Source organism: Salarias fasciatus, chromosome 10 (genome assembly GCF_902148845.1).
Source record: "Salarias fasciatus chromosome 10, fSalaFa1.1, whole genome shotgun sequence".
NCBI lineage: Eukaryota > Metazoa > Chordata > Actinopteri > Blenniiformes > Blenniidae > Salarias > Salarias fasciatus.
This window is the reverse complement of record NC_043754.1, coordinates 762,690-782,413: the sequence shown is the minus strand read 5'-3', so window position 1 is coordinate 782,413 and position 19,724 is coordinate 762,690. Positions and strand designations below refer to the sequence as shown.

Genomic DNA, 19,724 nt, shown 5'->3' with positions numbered 1-19,724 from the left:
AGGAATGAAAGCAAATATTAAAGAAATGGTGACAAAAAGGGCCAAAGTGAACACTGATACTGGGAACACTACATGGAAACACACGATTCAGTGACGATAAAGTATTACAAGGTCAGACGGATTTGTTTGAATGCAGCTACTCATCCTTTTTATAAATTTAAAAGACAAATTGAGACGCAGCCAAACTGCGCTCAATAAAGACGTGTCAGTCAGAAAGTCGCAGCAGAAATTTATCGATTCAGCAGTGTGATCACTGAAAAAGTAGAAGCATAAAGAAGTGAAGCGTTCGGTGCATTAGCACAATTTACACACGAATTAACAACCGAATCAGAGAAATGATGTCTGAGAGTCGCTGAGGCAGAAAATCCTTTAAACCATCAACACAGAAGCAAAATCTGCTGAAAATCAACAGAATTTATCAATTAATCACCAAAGAACATCACTTAAGATTAATAGTTGAATAAAACAGGATGAACCTCAAATATTTAGATTTCATCTGGTCCAGATACTAAAGAGTTGGTGCACCCAGGCAAAGTCCACCAAGTCCAGGTAAAGTCCACCAAGTCCAGGCAAAGTCCACCAAGTCCAGGTAAAGTCCACCGAGTCTACCAAGTCCAGGTAAAGTCCACCGAGTCCAGGTAAAGTCCACCAAGTCCACCAAGTCCAGGTAAAGTCCACCTCAAAGTCGATGTCGGTACACAAGCCTTCTGAAGCCTGTAACTCGACACACTTTGGAAACTCTGTATCCGAGTACTTTATTGTGATCGATGCAAAAATCAGGCAACTTCTTGTTTTCACTAATTCCAACATTCTGTTCGGTTGTCAGATGGTAAAAATCCTGTCAAGTTTACCCAACATGCATTGAGTTGCAAGAGCACAGCAGTGATCAAAACATTAGTCAGGTCTCGGAGCAGGGACGCCGTCTCAGCTCGTGATGGGCAGACGGAGCTTCGTGAACCAGGTCTTTATTTTCTGAAGCCACTAGATGGCGCTCTTGGTTCTACGATGGAGGCTGGAGGACTGGAAATGAAGTGTGCTCTCTGAGCAGACTGCGCCATCTAGTGGCTTCAGGAAATAGACAGTGGTTCCTGAAGCTTCATGAAGTTTCATCAATAACTTAGGCTCCTCATCAGGTGGCTTGTGAAAGAATACTGACTTTCGTGTGTGTGTGTGTGTGTGTGTGTGTGTGTGTGTGTGTGTGTGTGTTTTGTTGTTATGCTTTATCTATCATCTCCACAGTAAAGTTCGACACCACAGGCTCCACACACACTTCGACTGAGGCGACCAGTAAAAACTTCCAGCAGAGCAGAAGCTGTGAGGATCTTCTCCAGAACTCAAACTGGAACAGAAAACCCTTCTGCGCCATGAGACGAGGACCTTCAGCTGTGTTCCTGTGAACATCACGTCCTGCACGATGAAGAACTCGAACCACGACGGGAGGATTTCCGCTGCACGTGTCCGAACGCGTCAGGAAACAGAAGGAAGTGGAGGAATATGGAGAAGGGAGCGTTTCCGTGACTCATCCCGTCACTTTACTGTGAACTGACCTCTGACCTGAAGGTCCGTCCATCCAGCCGCCCACACTCCCCACTCAGCAGACTCGGGTCTCACTGTCCTCCCCTCTTGTCTTCACGGGGGTCACGTTCTAACGTTCACTCATTAAACACTTTACCGCTGAATGAACCGTGACAACGACACACTCTCCAGGCGACTCCTGAGAACGCTGATGAAGAACCGGAACCAGAAGGACAAGACTCTCTTCCTGTTTCACGAAAAGTACTTTATCCGTGCAGACCGTCACTCAACACACTTTAGCTCCGCTCAGCAGACGTCTTTCCTTCCAGTCCAGTCGTTTGTTCCCTCGCTGCTCAGAGCTGTGTTACCGTGAGCCTGCAGACCTCCCGCTCTCCGACACATCAACGCGCCACGCCAGCTGGAAATCATCGACCGAGGAGTGGAAATTAAACAGAGGGCCAACCCGCAGAGGCTTCGTCAAGGGTTCAACAGATCGATGCTTCAGCAGCTAAAATCTGAGAGTCCTCCCACGGAGTCAACCTGCTGCTTCACCGGGAGCTTTCACATCTTCACACAAACTACTGAGGAGCCACGATGGAAATTAAAGACGCAGAAAACCAGCAGAACCTGCGAGAGAAAGATGAAGCTGCTGAAACACCCAGTAGCTGCTTTAGACAAAGATAAAACCGCTCACAAAGCAAAGTCGGTAAAAACCGTTAAAGGTTAATAAACATGATCTGACAAAGGTGAAATGATAGAAGGCATAGCTCAGCTTAAAATTCCTGCATAAACAACTTCAAAATGTCCAAAAACAGCTAAAATCACTGGAAAAGGAAAAAAAGGGACCAAAACTGTTAAAATTGCTGAACACTCAACATTTACTTCAACATTTCATCGTCTGAAATATAGTTTTGCAAACTTAACAAACTCGACATCCAACACGATTTCACTTGAAAAGGCGCCCAAACTCTCTGGACTGCAGCTCCAGACACTTTTCTCTCCGTCGTCTGGCAGTTTGTGCACCTTATATAACAATCAGCGTTAAATACCACCTGTGACCACTAGGTGTCAGTGTGTGACCACAGAAAGCTGCTGCTAAACCACAGAAATGATCAGAAATGATCTGTAATATTGACTATTTTCACACTGCGATGAATTTTTGACTATTATTTGTTTTTTATTGACTGTGGTTCAACTGGATTCAGTAAAATCCTCCTCAACAAAACTCAGAGCTGTCAGTACTTTCTGAGAGCGACGCACCCACAACAGGAGCCTCCACATCTCTGGAAAAATATGGCAGCCAGAAGCAACAACTGGGTTTCTCCTGCAGCAACGATCAATAAAGCGCCGTGAAGCAGTCGGTGTGTCGCGTCACTGAAGAAAGCAGCGATTAGGAGCGTTGAATTTAGGTGAAAGAGCAGGAAGCGTCATAAAGACACCGAGTCACATCCTGCTGGAGCCAGAGAGGAATCACACACACACACACACACACACACACACACACACACACACACACACACACACACACACACACACACACACACACACACACACACACACACACACACACACACACACACACACACACACACACCCTTACTGTGTTCAATAAAGAAAATAAAGCTTCAATTAAGGTGTTTTCATATTTTTACAGTAAGATTTTCGACCTTTTTTTTTCGCATTTTTGTTCGAGATAAAGAAGGAAATGTAAACGTGCTTCTATAGACTGAAGAGAAAAATAAATATTTGCTTCTACTCAACCTGATTTTTTTTTCCGAGTTATAATTAATCCTCTCTGGATGACTGCAGTCTGGGAAAATAAATTCTGGCTCTTATGTTCGGTCCCTTTATTAGAAATTCTCACGTTTCCGTTGATATTCCATCAGACTGGAGCGCTGAACTTCCCTCCTCTGCTCACGTGATCCTCGGCTTCGTCCTCCAAAAGCGTCGCTAACGCCTCGTAATTCCACATGAAACACGAAGCGGCGCCGCAGCTGTAATCAATCTGCAGATAACCAGCGGTGCTGAGAGCCGGCCGGCGGCGTGACCGACGCGAGCGGAGCGGCGCTGTGGTTCGACCGTCGGAGGACTGGGGAGGAAGCTCCGCCCCCTGCCCTCACAACACACACTCCAGTGTTCCATTAATTGCGCTGATTGCCTCGTCATATTCAATTTGAACTCAATTATGCTGCATGACACGCAGCCAGAGACGATAAAGCAGAACCGGTGGGGGGGGACTCGCCCTGGAGCCGCCGGCCGCCGCACGCCGAAACAAAGATGGCGGCTCAACCTGAGTGGAGCCAATTATCACGGAGCGGGCAGCAGGTAGCGAGCAGCAGGTAGCGAGCGCTTAATGAAGAGGCGCCACACGACGGCAGGCCTGGATAATCAGCAGTTAACCGCCACCAAAGACGGCGAGCGCCGCCACTGATCCACCAGCTCACTGCCAATCAGCACATTTTCCCAACAGCCTCGGTTCAGCGGAGAGGCGGCGAGTTCAACTGAAACGTCTCGATGCGTCGTTGACCTGCGGACTTCACCGGAACTCAGGCAGAAGGAGGAGTCGGGCCGGTTCAGTCGAGTGGATCGAGTTTCAGAGCGCTAGAAATATGTGACTTCAGAGCTCCGAGAGCTCGGCTGAGTGCTGGTTGGTCAAACGGTGACCCAGCAGAAAGCAGAGGTTTGGGTTCAGGTGAGAGAAATGACCAAAGGGAAAACCTGCATTTATATTACTTTGAATTTTCCAGCAACGTTTTCTCCCAACAGGACCGACTGACGGCAGATGCTCAACATGAGTCGGTTCAGACAGCAGAGGTCGTTGAAACAGAAGCTGAGAACCACGGCGTGATGGAAGCCATCAAAACAGAGTCTGCACAAAGAAATACACTCAGTCTGATCCTCAAGGTTCCAGATCATCAGTTAAACTGAAGGGAGAGAGTAATCTAACCTCAGCCACACAGCGGGCGGGAATACACACTTCATCCAGAACATTAGAACCACTGCTGTGTCCTCAGTGGAACCTCTTCAAACAGACTCCGCCCTCCTCAGACCAGGAACCAGAACCAGTCCTGAACACTGAGCGTCGCCTCAGCTGCCAGCAGAATGTTGACTCCACCTGCTGCAGGTCAGGACGCTGTGGCTGATGGATGCATGTTCTCCCTACTCCACATCCGACCTTCATCACTCAACAGTCCAACCAGTGAAAATCTGTTCCTTTAAATCTGCAGTCATGAAATAAGAAGCCAGTCTGGAGTGCAGCATCCTCTCCTCTGTATCTGCAGAGCGTCAACACCGGGACCAGACAACCGTCTGAAGGAGCTGCTGGACTGTGAGACAGACAAACACCTGCAGGGTCAGAGGTCAGCCTCTCAATCACAGCAGACCTGCACAGAGCTGCACACACACCAAATAAAGCTGCGAGCTCGGCGGCCCGTCGCTCAGACGCCGCTGGAACGTCTCCAACGCCGCCGCCAGCGATGGAAACAAGAGGCTGCATCAGTATGAGGAGCGGAGTACTGTACCGGAGTGAGCGGCGGCGGAACGTGACACCCCGAGGCGGCGCACTCTCAATCAGCCCCGGCAATTTGCTTCACTTACCTAGAGAGAGAGGAGAGAAGAGAAGAGACACACAGTTACCGCCTGCATTCTGAGTGTGCTGCATTCGCAGGAGAGCGCCGCCCCGCTGGCCGGAGGCGACGCCACGCTTCTTTAAAGTGAGATATCACTCGGTGTGTCACGGTTTGGCGTCCGGCTCTTCAGAGACAAACCGTCCTGCAGGTCCTTCAGCGTCCCGTCAAGGTGAAAAATTCATTATGTGGTAATAACACACACACACACGCACACACACACACACACTCACACACACACACACACACACACACACACACACACATTAGCAGGACGATGGTGTCAACAGGAGTTTCCTGCTGCTGCAAACCGTCGCTTCCTCTTCATCATCTGCTGCTTTCATGTGGGTTTGCTCTGAGTGGCAGCTCCTCATCCTCTGAAACCTCGTCAGAATTCTCCCATCATGCACCACGGTCTGCTACAACAGCTCCGATCAGCAAACGCACAAAAGACTCCGACTGACGGCAGAGAAGCCTCCAGCAAAAACACCCCAAACACAACAACACCCTGAACACAACAACAACACCCGTAACACAACAACACATCTGGAACACAACAACACATCCGGAACACAACAACAATACCCCGAACACAACAACAACACCCGAACACAACAACAACACCCGAACACAACAACACATCTGGAACACAACAACAACACCCCGAACACAACAACAACACCCGAACACAACAACACATCTGGAACACAACAACAACACCCCGAACACAACAACAACACCCGAACACAACAACACATCTGGAACACAACAACAACACCCGAACACAACAACAACACCCCGAACACAACAACAACACCCCTAACACAACAACAACACCCCTAACACAACAACAACACCCGAACACAAAAACACCCCGAACACAACAACCACACCCGAAAACAACAACAACACCCGAACACAACAACAACACCCCTAACACAACAACACCAGACCACAACACCCCGAACACAACAACACCCCGAACACAACAACACCCCGAACACAACAACAACACCCGAACACAACAACACATCTGGAACACAACAACAACACCCGAACACAACAACAACACCCCGAACACAACAACAACACCCAAACACAACAACAACACCCCTAACACAACAACAACACCCGAACACAAAAACACCCCGAACACAACAACCACACCCGAACACAACAACAACACCCGAACACAACAACAACACCCGAATACAACAACAACACCCCTAACACAACAACACCAGACCACAACACCCCGAACACAACAACACCCCGAACACAACAACCACACCCGAACACAACAACATCTGAACACAACAACACACCCCAAACACAACAACACCCTGAAAACGTGACACACAGCCACACTCCCAGAGCGCAGCCTCAGGGAGGCACTGTAACTCACTCCAGAGTCCACACACCGAGGAGTGAGACACACCGAGGAGTGAGACACACCGAGGAGTGAGACACACCGAGGACTGAGGCACATCAGGGAGTGAGACACACTGAGGCGTGAGAGGCTACGAGAGAGACAGACCAATGAGTGACACACACCCAGGAGTGAGACACTGGCAATTGAAACACACTAAGGAGTGAGAGGCAACGGGGAGTGAGTGGAGCAGGAAGAGTGAGATACAGCTACAATGGGAGGAGTGAGCTACGGCAGTCAAAGCAGTGAGCTCCAACATGCCGTCCTCGGGTCTGCCGGCTTCACACACACCACGATGACACCACATGAACCAAAACCCTGAATGAGAGGAAGGCCACCGGGTCAGAGGTCAGAGGTCAACAGGACAGCAGGAGAAACGGAGGAAAAGGTTCAAACAGCCAGAGCCGCAGAGTGAAAAACAATAAATACTGAATTTCTGCAGTGTCGCTGAAAAACCTCCAACTGAAGGTCAGAAACACGATTCAGCTCCGTGACTCTACTACCACAGGCTCTTTACATGGTGTCCAACATAAGGCTTGTGGACCAAAATTGGACTGTGTAACTGGGATGTTCCTAAAAGCTCCTAAAAGTTCCTGAAAAGCTTCTAAAGCTTCACGGTTCCTGTGGAAAGAGGCGAAGTTTTCCTGACAGCAGCTGAGAAAATGAGGATCTGTGTGGAACAGAGACCATCGGTCAGTCCTGATCAGTCTGGACCAATGGGAACAAGAACGCACATATTCTGTGTTGAATCAACACTGTCACAAAAACACAAAACATAGCAAAACAACCCTGAAGCCAAACAAGGTCCTGATGTCTGAGTCGATCTTTCAGGTGTTCACACAGAGCGGGTAAGGACCCGGATCCTCCGGCGTTTGGTGGATCTTTGAGAGCGTTAGTTTGAAACCCGCTCCTGCTCGTCTGGACTTCCGGTTTCTGATCCTCTCTCCACTTTGTTATTTTCAAGTTTATGGGAAAAAGTGACTTGATGATCATGGACTGAACATTGTTCTTTCTCCAAACAGTGTGTGCATCCTGTCCCATAAACTCCACTCAGCGGCACGAAGATCAGCGTTTTCAATCATTTTACAGAATTGTAATGAGAACAAACGGCTCCAGATACTCTGCAAGCTTCTGTTTTATCAGGACATTAAATATTCAGCGGGAAAAATTTGACTAAAGTTAAATCTGTAGCAGCGGATCAATTCACTGTTTTTTTTTTTGTTTTTTTTTAATTCAATGAATAAAATCACACCACAACTAGTTTAAGTTCAATAAAGGGACGACCAGCAGAAAGTATGACATGATCAGAAAGCCTCATCTGTTTTGATACGTCAGAGTTTTTGAGACTCCTCTTAATTAGAGGATCTAATGACCAACAGTCCTTCTCTGTCTTTTATTTTGAAAGTGGTCATGGCTAAATAGTTGAAAATGCTAAAATACAAAGTCTTCAGGAAAAGGTTCATCAAGTACAAATAATCAATATCATCCAAAATTAGGTTTTTAATCTATTAGAGAATTTATCTTGAAGACAAATTTAAAAACCGAAACGTGGAAATATCTGAAAGCTCTGCTAAAGAAGGATTTTACCGTAGAAACACGATCAGCTTTTAGTTAAAGTGAAATCACAACAATCAAAAACTACTTTTCAGCTTTAAACTTTCTTGACATGAACCACATTCTTCACTGTGTATTTTCACTCACATTGCATTGACTGCATGACCTTTGACCTGAAGTCACAGGAAGTCGATGCAGGCCTGAAGAACGGCGGAGGACTGACGTCTCACCGGAACCTTCCAGAGGCTCCTTCTCCACACACTGCTGGGGTTCAGAACCTCAGACTCCCGTCACCTCCACCTGCTCCACCTGCAGCCTTCAGGCTGGGAGACACACCCAGAGGGGGCGTGGCCTGTGGCAGAGGGGGCGTGGCCTAAAGCTCAGGCCTCAGAGCTCGGATTTCAGCTCCAGCACCTGAACAGGTGTCTGGTTCCAGCTGACCAATAGGAGCTGATTCCTGCTGCGGTTCGACATCCGACACCGCTTCACTTTGGACAGAGGACTGTAACACTGACCCCTAGAGGCAGAACGGAGAACGGCGAGAAGAGGAACTTCATCCGAAAAGCAGAAACCAGTGTTGAGAGGTGAACAGGTGCAGTTTTCAATGAGAGAACAGCCGTCAGATCTACAGCTGATAGATCCGTCGTTTCCTGGAGCAGAACGGGAAAAAAATTAACAGTACAATGGAAGAAAACAGCAGAACAAATAACTGATTTCTGCAGCCGTGATTTTTTCACCATGCTGGATTTTTTTGAGCTGAAATGAGAAGACGAGCTGCGTTCTGATGGAAATTGGGCTTCGGCCTGACTGAGAAATCAAATCCACTGAACGGAGGCAGACGGCAGGAGCAGCATCTACTGAAGACTGAAATGTGTTGGAGGGAGGAAGAAAAGCAAAACAAACCTCCCACCTTCTGCTGCGTCTCCTCATCAGCGGGGAAGCCGTCGCAGGTAAAAGCATTATCATGCTCACAATCGCAGCTCCTCTGCATAATTACAGTGTGATTAGACAGGAATCAAGAGCGATCGGATTCTACCGTTACGGCGAGGCCTCCGGTGAATTCTGCCGCCGGCGCCGCCGGGTCGCACGGATCAGGATTACATAACCTGCCGTGTTCTGAAAGTGTTTATTCTGATTAGAGACGCTGTGATTCCAGCAAAGCCTCTGCCAGCAGTTTAGGAACTCCTGCGATCTGCAGCGGCGAGACGGCGATCAGAGCGGCGGCGTTCCTGCGCACGCATCCATCGCTGCATGTTTAATCATGTGCACCGAACGAGCGCTTTTAATTTTTTCCGTCTGTTCTTTGCTGACATTAACTCAGTTGAGTAAACGCCGTTCGCGCTGATCACATCTGCGCCATATGTCTCTATAGCGGCACAGCGCTCCGAGTTACGCGTTCAGACAATCGAGTAAAGCAGCAGATGTCGAAGCTCCTCCGAAGAAACGCCGGAGGGGCGGGTGGAGGCGCTACAGAGAGCTCCCGGTACAGGTTCTGCCCCGCTGAGGGGGAGCAACGAGGAGCCGAGCACCAGAACCGAGCGCCGACAGATTTCAAATAGTGAGGAGCGAAGCAGATCCGCTCATTGATCTGCGACGCTAAGCTAACGCCATTTCAACAAATCCTCATCCTGGCACGGCGGAGCAGGCCGGCCTCCAGAAAAACCCTGAACAGGAGGAGGAAGTGAGAACGACCGCGAGTCGACGAGGCCACGTTTACAGAGAAGGCAGAAGTTTTAAAAACAACAGAAACACCTTGAGGAGAGAGATGTGGACTGATTGTGTTGAATCTGTTGAAATTTGCTTCAACAGCTGCGAAAAACGAGGCTGAGAGACGGAGAGGAGACGGAGATGGAGGGATGGAGGAGAGAGAGAGAGACAACTGTCCAGATCAATGGAGGAAAAGCAAACATCTATTTCACTATTTCTGACTTCTCTCAGTGAAAAACAGCTTTAATGACCAGCGACCATCAAACGCAATCATTTCCTAATGAGGTGGATTTTGCTCTGCTTCGCTTTAATGAGCCTGTTTTTCTGTAAAACACTGGAGAAAACAATCACCAGCAACAAAAGAAGAAGAAAGAGCGAGAAGCGGCGCCGCCCTCCGGGTCATGTGACCGCTCTCTTTCAGCCGTCTGACGTTCCCCGCTGCTTCTCTCTTCATCTCAGTGAATAAAACCCGAACCCGGGACCGGAGGAGTGTCTCGTCTCTGTCTCTACGCCGTCCAGCAGCTTGACCCTTCCGGCTCGCCATCAAAGACGCTCTGCGGGAGGACATCTCACTCTGCTGCTCCTTTAGCGTTTAAAGACTAACTTCCTGTTCCTGCCTCAGCCTGGCTCCGCCCCTGGCCACGCCCATGTCCCCACCCCTGGCGTCCTCAGGACGGTCCCGGGACCATCGGTCTGCTCTTCGGTCCAACAGGAAGCCCATCGCGATATACTGTAGGCTGGAACTAAATATCTGGACTCAAAGTTCAAGTCGTGTTTTAAGTTTAAAAGTTATAATTAATGTACAAAACTCCCAGAGACAGGAAGTCAGTGCTGTTTGGGACATTTTCCGTCAAACATGACGATAATCTGACTGAAAATAACCAGAATATAACCCTAATTTACAGATGTGGAGTCCAGATACACTGTCCTTCAAAAGTATTGAATCGTGAAGCCAATCCTTTTATCACATTTTAAATATTAAAGTTGAAACTCTCCGCTGTAGTCTGGAGGTTTTTCCATCTGGACCTGATCCAAACTTCAGAAACCAGAACCTTTTATCTGAACCTCCCTTTTTTCCACCGGCTGAGTCCTGGAGTCCGGTTCGGGTTTGGAGTTTGCAGACGTTTGCTTCCCAATGAGCAGGAATATTTCAGTCTGGGTGAAATTAGCGTCACATGCGGCGGCGACTGCTGCTTTAATGAAAGAGTAACGAACTGCAGCATTTAGGAAGTGAAAAGCATCTCCAGTGGGCTGCTCGGTGTCTCGGCGTCCTGCTGTCTTAATGCAGGAGTTTCACTGCAAATAAATCATCGTCGAACCAACATTTTGAGCTAAATGACACCAAGAAAAGTGACGTTTTAAACCAGTGAAGCAGGTGTGACAGTTTCCAGCAGCATGAAGAGCCAAACACAGCTCTCACTGCTGCAGGCCTTCCAGTTATACTGATCAGACGGATCGTGATCCGTTCTCAGGCAAAAACCAAATGTTCCTCCTCGGTGTGAAGGAACGGCTGTGCAGCGGAGTGTGAGTGTAGACCCATGATACCGACTCTGGATGTGTGTGAGGAGACAACTCTGCTTTTCTTTAACACCGCCAGACATTTCTGTGATGGGTTTTGTCTGCTGGAGGAAAACTTCCATCATTACAGCAATAAAAGGACGTTTAAATCACAACCTGCATGTTTAATCAGCACCATGAGTATGAAGGGGAAGAACATTGAGGAGGAGGGATGATGGGTCATGTGACCGGGAACATTTACAGACGGTCACCGCCTCGACCCAGCAGCACGGAGAACGCTGGTCCGACTATCAGAACTTTCCACGTTCCTGTCAGTGAGTTTTCTCAGCAGCGTTCGCTTTTAGTCACAACACATCCTCCAGAGTTCACACGGCGGAATTCAGAGGAGTGTGCGTCACTGCTTGAATTAAGGGGATCAGAGCCATAAATAAAGACCAGCAGAGCCTGCTGGGAGTTAGGAGCTGCTCATGACGGGATCGGGCCGAGCGTCGTCTGCAGTCAGTCAAGCGAACGTGCAGATGAAAGGTTAAATGATGACAGGCATGTTTCCCGCTTTGATTCCTTATACCTCCACTCCACAGAAGCACTATAAAGGCCCGCCGCCGCCGCCGCCGCCGCTGCACAAATTTGCTTTGAGCTTACCGGTTTCAGGTATATCCGAGGCAGAGCGCATGAGAGACGGGTATTTGAGACTGGCAGAGCAGGACAGACACTCAGTGAAGTTATTTTAAACACTGACGTTTCACTGTCGCTGCAGCCTCTGACCACGCTTCATGTTTTTCAGCAAAAATGTCAAGAACTCATCAATCCAGGCTTCCACAGACCAGCCTGTGGGGTCTGAGAGGGACTCGAACAGGGTGTGTGTGTGTGTGTGAAGGACAGCTGAAGTGTCCAGGCCGGACCACAGACAAAAACTACAAGAACCTGACCTTTGACCCCTGATAGGACACTCCCTCAAACACTTCAGGGGTAGAAATCATTGGACTGGATTTGAAAACAAAATGTCAGCTGAAGTGTGTTCTGTTCCTGAGGACGAGTCTACTTTAAAAAAAGATGCAGGAAATCGGCGTAAAAGTAACTCGGAGTAAACGTCCATCACAGTTCCCGGCCAATCAGAATGCTGAAGAGACGGGCGGAGCAGGAGGTTGAAGCTGGACTCCGTCGCTCTCCTGTGACTGTGGGAACCTTCCTGTTCTGCTGATTCATCTAAAAAGAACCAAAGAATCGAGCGTCAGGTCCGACCTGCAGCCGCTCCAGAAGCTCCGCCCCGAAGGCGCCGTGAGGACACCGCTGTCCCGTCGGACAAACGACAGAAGAGTTTCCTCTGTTCTCCGCCCGCCAAGGTTAAAGCCGGCGGAACATCCGCAGCAGGTGATTAATGCACAGAATAAATGTCAGGCTAACTTATTAGCCAGTCAAGAAATAATATGAGCCTTTAACATGAAGGATGAGTCCATTCGGCTAATGCTACATATTAATGGCCGGCGCTTGTTCTCCGAGCGAGCTCCACCGGGAGGAATAACGTCTCACCAGTTCTGCCTCTCAGCGGCAGAATCAGGCGGCGTTCAGGGGAGCGGGAGGCGGCGTGCGCCGGACCGTTAACTTCCTACCTGTTAGCATCGGCAGCAGCAGATTTGTTTGTCCCCCGGGTGTGATCCGCTGGCTTTACGGCGTGTCATATTCTTTATAAAGAGCCGCGACCTTGACTGCTGCTCTTCATTTTGTCTTCGTTACGTCGTTCAGCCTCTTCACATTTGGGGAGACGACCCACTTTTTAACAGCAGAGTTTAAACTCTGGGACACAACGCCGACGTGCGTCATGGAGTCCTGACCACGCCTCGTGGAGACCGGGACAGCCGGGACAGCCGGGACAGCCGGGACAGCCGGGACAGCCGGGACAGCGGAGGAAGACCACTGCTGCCCGGTCTGGACCCAGACTGGGCTTCAGCGTTCAGACGACCCTCCTTCACGAAACACATCATCTGTCTCCTACGATGCAAATTCACCTCTTTCTTTTTCCTTTTTCTGGGTTATTTTACCAGAAAGTGACAGTAAATCTGGTTTCTTCTGTGAGACTCAGTCGCTCCATCCCCCCGACGGAGGCCCCCATCCCCCTGACGGAGGCCCTCATCCCCCTGACGGAGGCCTCCATCCCCCCGACGGAGGCCTTCTTCCCCCCGACGGAGGCCCCCATCCCCCCGACGGAGGCCTTCTTCCCCCCGACGGAGGCCCCCATCCCCCATCCCCCTGACGGAGGCCCCCATCCCCCCCACGGAGGCCCCCATCCCTCATCCCCCTGACGGAGGCCCCCATCCCCCTGACGGAGGCCCCCATCCCCCCCACGGAGGCCCCCATCCCCCCGACGGAGGCCCCCATCCCCCCGACGGAGGGCCCCATCCCCCCGACGGAGGGCCCCATCCCCCCGACGGAGGCCCCCATCCCCCCGACGGAGGCCCCCATCCCCCTGACGGAGGGCCCCATCCCCCTGACGGAGGCCCCCATCCCCCCGACGGAGGCCCCTATCCCCCTGACGGAGGCCCCCATCCCCCCGACGGAGGCCCCCATCCCCCCGACGGAGGGCCCCATCCCCCTGACGGAGGCCCCCATCCCCCCGACGGAGGCCCCCATCCCCCTGACGGAGGGCCCCATCCCCCTGACGGAGGCCCCCATCCCCCCGACGGAGGCCCCCATCCCCCTGACGGAGGCCTCCATCCAGTCAGAGACGAGTTCACCTTAAATACATGTTTTCAGGGCTGAAACTGCAGCATTGGAGAACGGCTGGATGATGCATGAAGAAATGGGTGGAAAATAGAGAACAGGCTCAAACCCACCAAATCAAGAAGAGAAGTGAGACGGGAGGAGGAAAATCCCAGAAAAACCAGCAGAACGTTCAGGCAGCCTCCTGCTGTGAAACCTTCACCATCCCGCTGCTTGATCTCACATCAGCTCATGTTTGGATTGATAAGGTTTATTCTCACCAGACGACTGTGATGCTAAATGTCTCTTCAATCTGCGTTTCCACAGGAGAGCAGCGCTCCGGAGGCGGGCGGACTCACGTTTCCCTCCGGCGATATTTTATTCATGCTGGATCTACTGAACTTTAATCAAGTAATTACTCCGCTACTGTAATCTGAGTACAGTGGATTAGCCTGCGCTGCCCCGGCAGGGCGGCCGGGACCCGCGGTCCCGCGGTGGATCGTCTCACCGTCACGGCCAGTCCTGATCCTTTAAGTCGGAGGCAGATCATATCAAACAATTACAACTTCCCAGAGTCTTTGATGTCGTCCCTTCCGTCCCGGCCCGGCAGAACATCTGATGCTGCTTGATGCCGGATTCCCCGCGGGGCCCGAATTAGCTGCCATTAGCCCCGATTAGCGCTTTAATGTGCGACTGCTCGTTACGAATCAAGAGTCAATTTCACCAAGAGGGCAGCAGGAGTCTGCAGTCTGCACCGGAGGACGGGAGGCGCCGGAGGACGGGAGGGGCCGGAGGACGGGAGGCGCCGGAGGACGGGAGGCGCCGGAGGACGGGAGGGGCCGGAGGACGGGAGGCGCTGGAGGACGGGAGGCGCCGGAGGACGGGAGGCGCCGGAGGACGGGAGGCGCCGGAGGACGGGAGGGGCCGGAGGACGGGAGGGGCCTGGAGGACGGGAGGCGCTGGAGGACGGGAGGCGCCGGAGGACGGGAGGCGCCCGAGGACGGGAGGCGCTGGGCGTGCAGCCCCCCCACCGCCACTGGCTGAACTCATACCGCCACAAGGCCATGGCGCACATCCACAGCTTGGTTGATCTCACTAAACTAAGACCTCCACAAGCACCTCCCTCTCTCTTCGTCCAGCCTATCAGAGAGCAGCTCTGGCTGTTTCTGCTCGCCGGCCGACCCCTGATCGCTGCGCCGACGCTGTTTTAACGGAGCGGCTCTGAAAGCGAACAGCAGACCCGACACGCCACGCGCCGCCCAGGTGTAAAGAGGCTTTCATTACCTCCTCGTGGAGGCGCCACGCGCCGCCAGGCCGCCGCCGCCGATTCTGATTCCAGCCGTAATCACAGAGTCTGGCGGAGCAAATGTGTTTCTTCAGGTCGTTGCTCATTAGAAAGCCAGTTCCTCCTGAAACATTCGGCTTCCTTAAACGACTCGGCTCAGGTTTTATCAGCAGACTAAAACTCCGACTGTCCTCCGCTCAGAGATCACACACTTCTGCAGCCGAACAGACGCCGTCAAGGCTTTACAGCACAGAAAAAACATCTTTCACCTTTTAAACAGAGGAAACGCCTTAAGTTCAGTAAATCACGTCCAGTCAAACACTGTTCATTCAGAAAGTTTCATCACGACACAGATTGCAGCAGATTTAGTTGGTTTCTCCCTTTATCGCCATTTTCAGCTGTTTTGGATCCATAAAAGTTATTCTAAGAATTTTTAAAAATCATTTTGCCCCCTTAACACATCCTGTTTCTCCATTCAATTTTTTTTTCTTTTAATACAAAACAAGGACTGTTTTCTCCTCACAGTTTTTAAGGGTTTAAACTAGGCATGTGCCGATATGAAAATTTGATATCACGATATTGGTGGCCCAAAATATCACGATTCATGATATTATCACGATATTTGGCGCGTTGCTTTTAATACTATTGAAAATGCTCAAAAACACTGAAATCCATCAACATCTGTCAACAACACTGTGCATTTTAACATGCCTGAGCACATTTTGATAAAGTAGAGGGAAAAAATTAAACTTTTACCCTTGCCTATTTTTTTTTTCCAGATTCCATACTGAAAAACACCATGATAACAATGAAGCAGCCATAAAGCTGCCGCTGACTGCATTCAGCAGCTCCTGGACTACAACTGGACCAGGTTTTTATGAGATCAGCATAAAGCACACAGATTTTATAGTGTTTAGTTTGGATAGAACCAGGAGAACCCTTCATTTGGCCATTTGGAGACCAACGTATGCCAAACTATAATAAGTAGGTTTATAAGTTATTTGAAAGGAATCTGACTTTAAAATACTTTTAATTTCCACTACAGGAATCTGTATGCAATGCAGCCTTTGGCTCTGACATTTAGCCACTATATCATACATTTCTGCACAGTTTTTGTGCAGAAACTTATAATTTTGCACAGTATTGTGCACAGTATAAAATACTTTTTTTAATAAATGACTGAGCCATAGCATTTAGTTTCCAACTGAAATATATTTATAATAATAAAATCAATACAAAAATAGCCAATTATATGACAGGGAAAACAAAAAAAATCCCCTTTGCAACATGTAAACACATGAAGAAAAAAACAAAAACAATGTGCAATAAGCTGTAGAAACGCACAATGAAGATAAATGTGCACGTTTCAGAATAAAAAATTGCCAAATATCACAGAAACAATCACTGATTGTGTGTGTCGCGTGTGTCTCGCTCTGCGGTGCGCACTGCTGCGTCTCTTAGAACCAAGATGGCGGCGGCGCTCGTGCGGTTATGCTAAAAGATGTCTCCCAGCTGGATGATGCCTCAGTCACGTGTATCATATCGTATGAACGCTCACCAGACGCGAACTTCATTTAAACTCCCAAGATTAACGACAAGCCCACAAGATGGCGACAATAACATTCAGGCGCGTGACGCGCTGTCACTACTGCAGAGGATTATGAAGTTAGTTTTGGTCAGAGGAGAGCGTGGATAGATGGAAAATGACCACAGAACGGTAAGGAAATAAAACATGTTGTGTTTGGTGTGAATAGCTTTGAGATTTGGCGAAGAAGTGTGAGAGAAACGTGCAATCTGAGGCGCTGGCTGTGAAATGTAAAGATGGGTTTTGGGTTTGTTTTGCCGCTGACGGGAGGCGGTCGGCTCAGAGAAGATTCTGCCTGGTGTCTCTTAAAGAGCAGCTTTTCTAGTTTCACGCGAGGCCCAGTACGTTGGGATGGAGCACACGGATCTCTGGTTCTGTTGCGTTTTGTGTCGGGAGGTGCGCTGAGGGGGGCGGTACAGTGTCTGTCGGGCCGAACGCGTTAATGCCTCGTTTTAATCATCCTGGCATAAAATTACTTACTTTAGTGGTTTTCTATGGATCTGGGACTTTTGTGGTGGTTTGCAGTACATTTTGCTGCAGAGGCTTTGAGACCTTGGGTAAGATCAGTAGCTGTTTCGGTAACGGGCTTGTCTCCAGATGAAACAGACGATATCTTGTAAATGACGTGATATGATAATCTCGGCTGTCCAATATCGTAAATCGCGATTATATCGTAAATTGGCACATCCCTAGTTTAAACTAAGCTGCTGCTGATTAAGTTTTCTGACTTTAGCTGTTTTCAGTCATGTTTTCAGCTGTTTTGACAGTTTGTGGGTTTTTTTTGTTCTTCTGGTGATTTGAACGCGATGCCAGAGATATCGGGGGAACTTTGTGTGAAACGGAGGAGCAGCAGATTAGAAGACCTGAGATGAGCTCCAGCTTTATAATGAAGTCCATAAATAAAAGCGCTGTGGAGCCAGCTGGTAAATGTCTCCATAACGGCAGCGTCTGGCTGAGTTACACCTTTTCAAACAGTCTGACAGAGACAGCGTCGTAAAAACCCTGTTTTTATGAGAGAAAAGCTTCAGTTTTCCTCCAGTCTGACTTTCATTCGGCGGCTCTGATGTTTCTTCTCCGTCCCCGGAGCGCAGAGCGAGCTGACCGGGCTGACCGGGCTGCCCGGGCCTCCAGCCGGCGGCCGTCTGGACCTGTGGACTCTGCTGGACAGACAGAAGCAGTGGGAGTCCGTCTCCTGTGGACTCTGCTGGACAGACAGAAGCAGTGGGAGTCCGTCTCCTGTGGACTCTGCTGGACAGACAGAAGCAGTGGGAGTCCGTCTCCTGTGGACTCTGCTGGACAGACAGAAGCAGTGGGAGTCCGTCTCCTGTGGACTCTGCTGGACAGACAGAAGCAGTGGGAGTCCGTCTCCTGTGGACTCTGCTGGACAGACAGAAGCAGTGGGAGTCCGTCTCCTGTGGACTCTGCTGGACGAGACATGACAGGAAGACAAAGACTGCAGAGGCTCCAGCAGGAGAAGCTGCTGTTCTCAGTACTTCACAGCCTCACTGTCTCCGCCTGGGTCTGTCTCTGTCTCTCACTGCCCTCCTGTCTCCGTCCGCCTCCCAGCCTCCTCCTGTGTCCAGCCGTCCTGTCCCTGTCTGTCTCTCAGCTGTCCTGTTGGCCTGACGCTGGCAGTCCCTCCTCCCAGCAGCTGATCCGTCCATGTCCCTCCTGTCCGTCTCTCTGCCAGCGGGACGTATTAAAAAGCAGCAGTGAGACAGTCGAGCTCCAGAGCTGCACTTTTTATGTCCACTCAGTCTTTCGTGTCCACCTGCCAGACGTCCTCCTGCCTTTCAGCTGCAGGAAGCGGCGCCGAGTCTGGCGGCTCCTCGTGCTGAGAGGAAGCAGACGTCTGGCGTTCAGAGACGATAGCCGCCGCCCGCCGCCGCCCACCGCCGCCGCCTGCCGCCGCCTGCCGCCGCCCACCGCCGCTCTGTGACTCCAACCTGCTCAGTTTCTGCTCGACACGTGTTCTTTATGCTGCCGGCGGCGACGGCGGCGGCCGTGGCCACTGCTCTTTCCTCCCAGCGGGAGACTGCATGTTCTGCCTGAAGCAGGCACTCTGGGCTCCTCCCACACACTCGACTCCAGCAGCTGTCCGCTGGCGTCGGCTCAGTCCAGGATGATTCCTGGGCGGCGGCGGTTTGGCGGCGAGTTCAAGTATCTGAAGCTGAATTCTAGAGACTGAAGCTTCGTCTGCAGACAGAGAGACATCCTCCCTGACCTGCTGAGGAAACGCCGCCATGCGCCGCTCGCTCAGCTCAAACTGAGAGACGAGGAGGACGTCTCCACTGTCTCCGTCTCCACCGGCTCCGTCTCCACCGGCTCCGTCTCCACCGGCTCCGTCCCCACCGGCTCCGTCTCCACCGGCTCCGTCTCCACCGGCTCCGTCCCCACCGGCTCCGTCTCCACCGGCTCCGTCCCCACCGGCTCCGTCTCCACCGGCTCCGTCCCCACCGGCTCCGTCCCCACCGGCTCCGTCTCTCCGACACCTGCTGCTCCCTCTTCAGGCTGATTCCGGCTCCACTTTAATCGTCTCCGGCAAACAGAACGAGGTCGATGCTAATGCATCCGGAGCTGTCACGTCCTGTTTTAATATTTTGATGGAGGACAGTCTGGAGCAGCAGTCAGAGACGTCTCAGATATTTCAACAGACGTGTCTTCAGTGAAACTCTGCTGCACTGCTTCTCACAGCGCTGCCGTCCTGTAGCGGAGCAGCAGCAGCAGAAGTGACATTAAAACACGAATTAAAGGCGAACAAACACGACGTGTTTCTACTGGATTCGCTTCCTCGTCTGCGCCGCCGCT

At 50.7% G+C, this 19,724-nt stretch overlaps 1 protein-coding gene across 1 annotated transcript in view; it reads left to right on the top strand.

Moving 5' to 3' along the window:
* The window catches only part of LOC115395649 (extensin-like), an 85,897-nt gene extending 67,042 nt beyond the window's left edge, over positions 1–18,855 (top strand). The window contains exons 2-5 of the mRNA XM_030101279.1: positions 10,454–10,522; positions 13,430–13,577; positions 13,655–14,064; positions 18,714–18,855. Of these exons, the coding sequence (XP_029957139.1) occupies positions 10,454–10,522; positions 13,430–13,577; positions 13,655–14,064; positions 18,714–18,855 (769 nt within the window). The remainder of the gene's footprint in view (positions 1–10,453; positions 10,523–13,429; positions 13,578–13,654; positions 14,065–18,713) is intronic.
* The last annotated feature ends 869 nt before the right edge of the window (positions 18,856–19,724 follow it).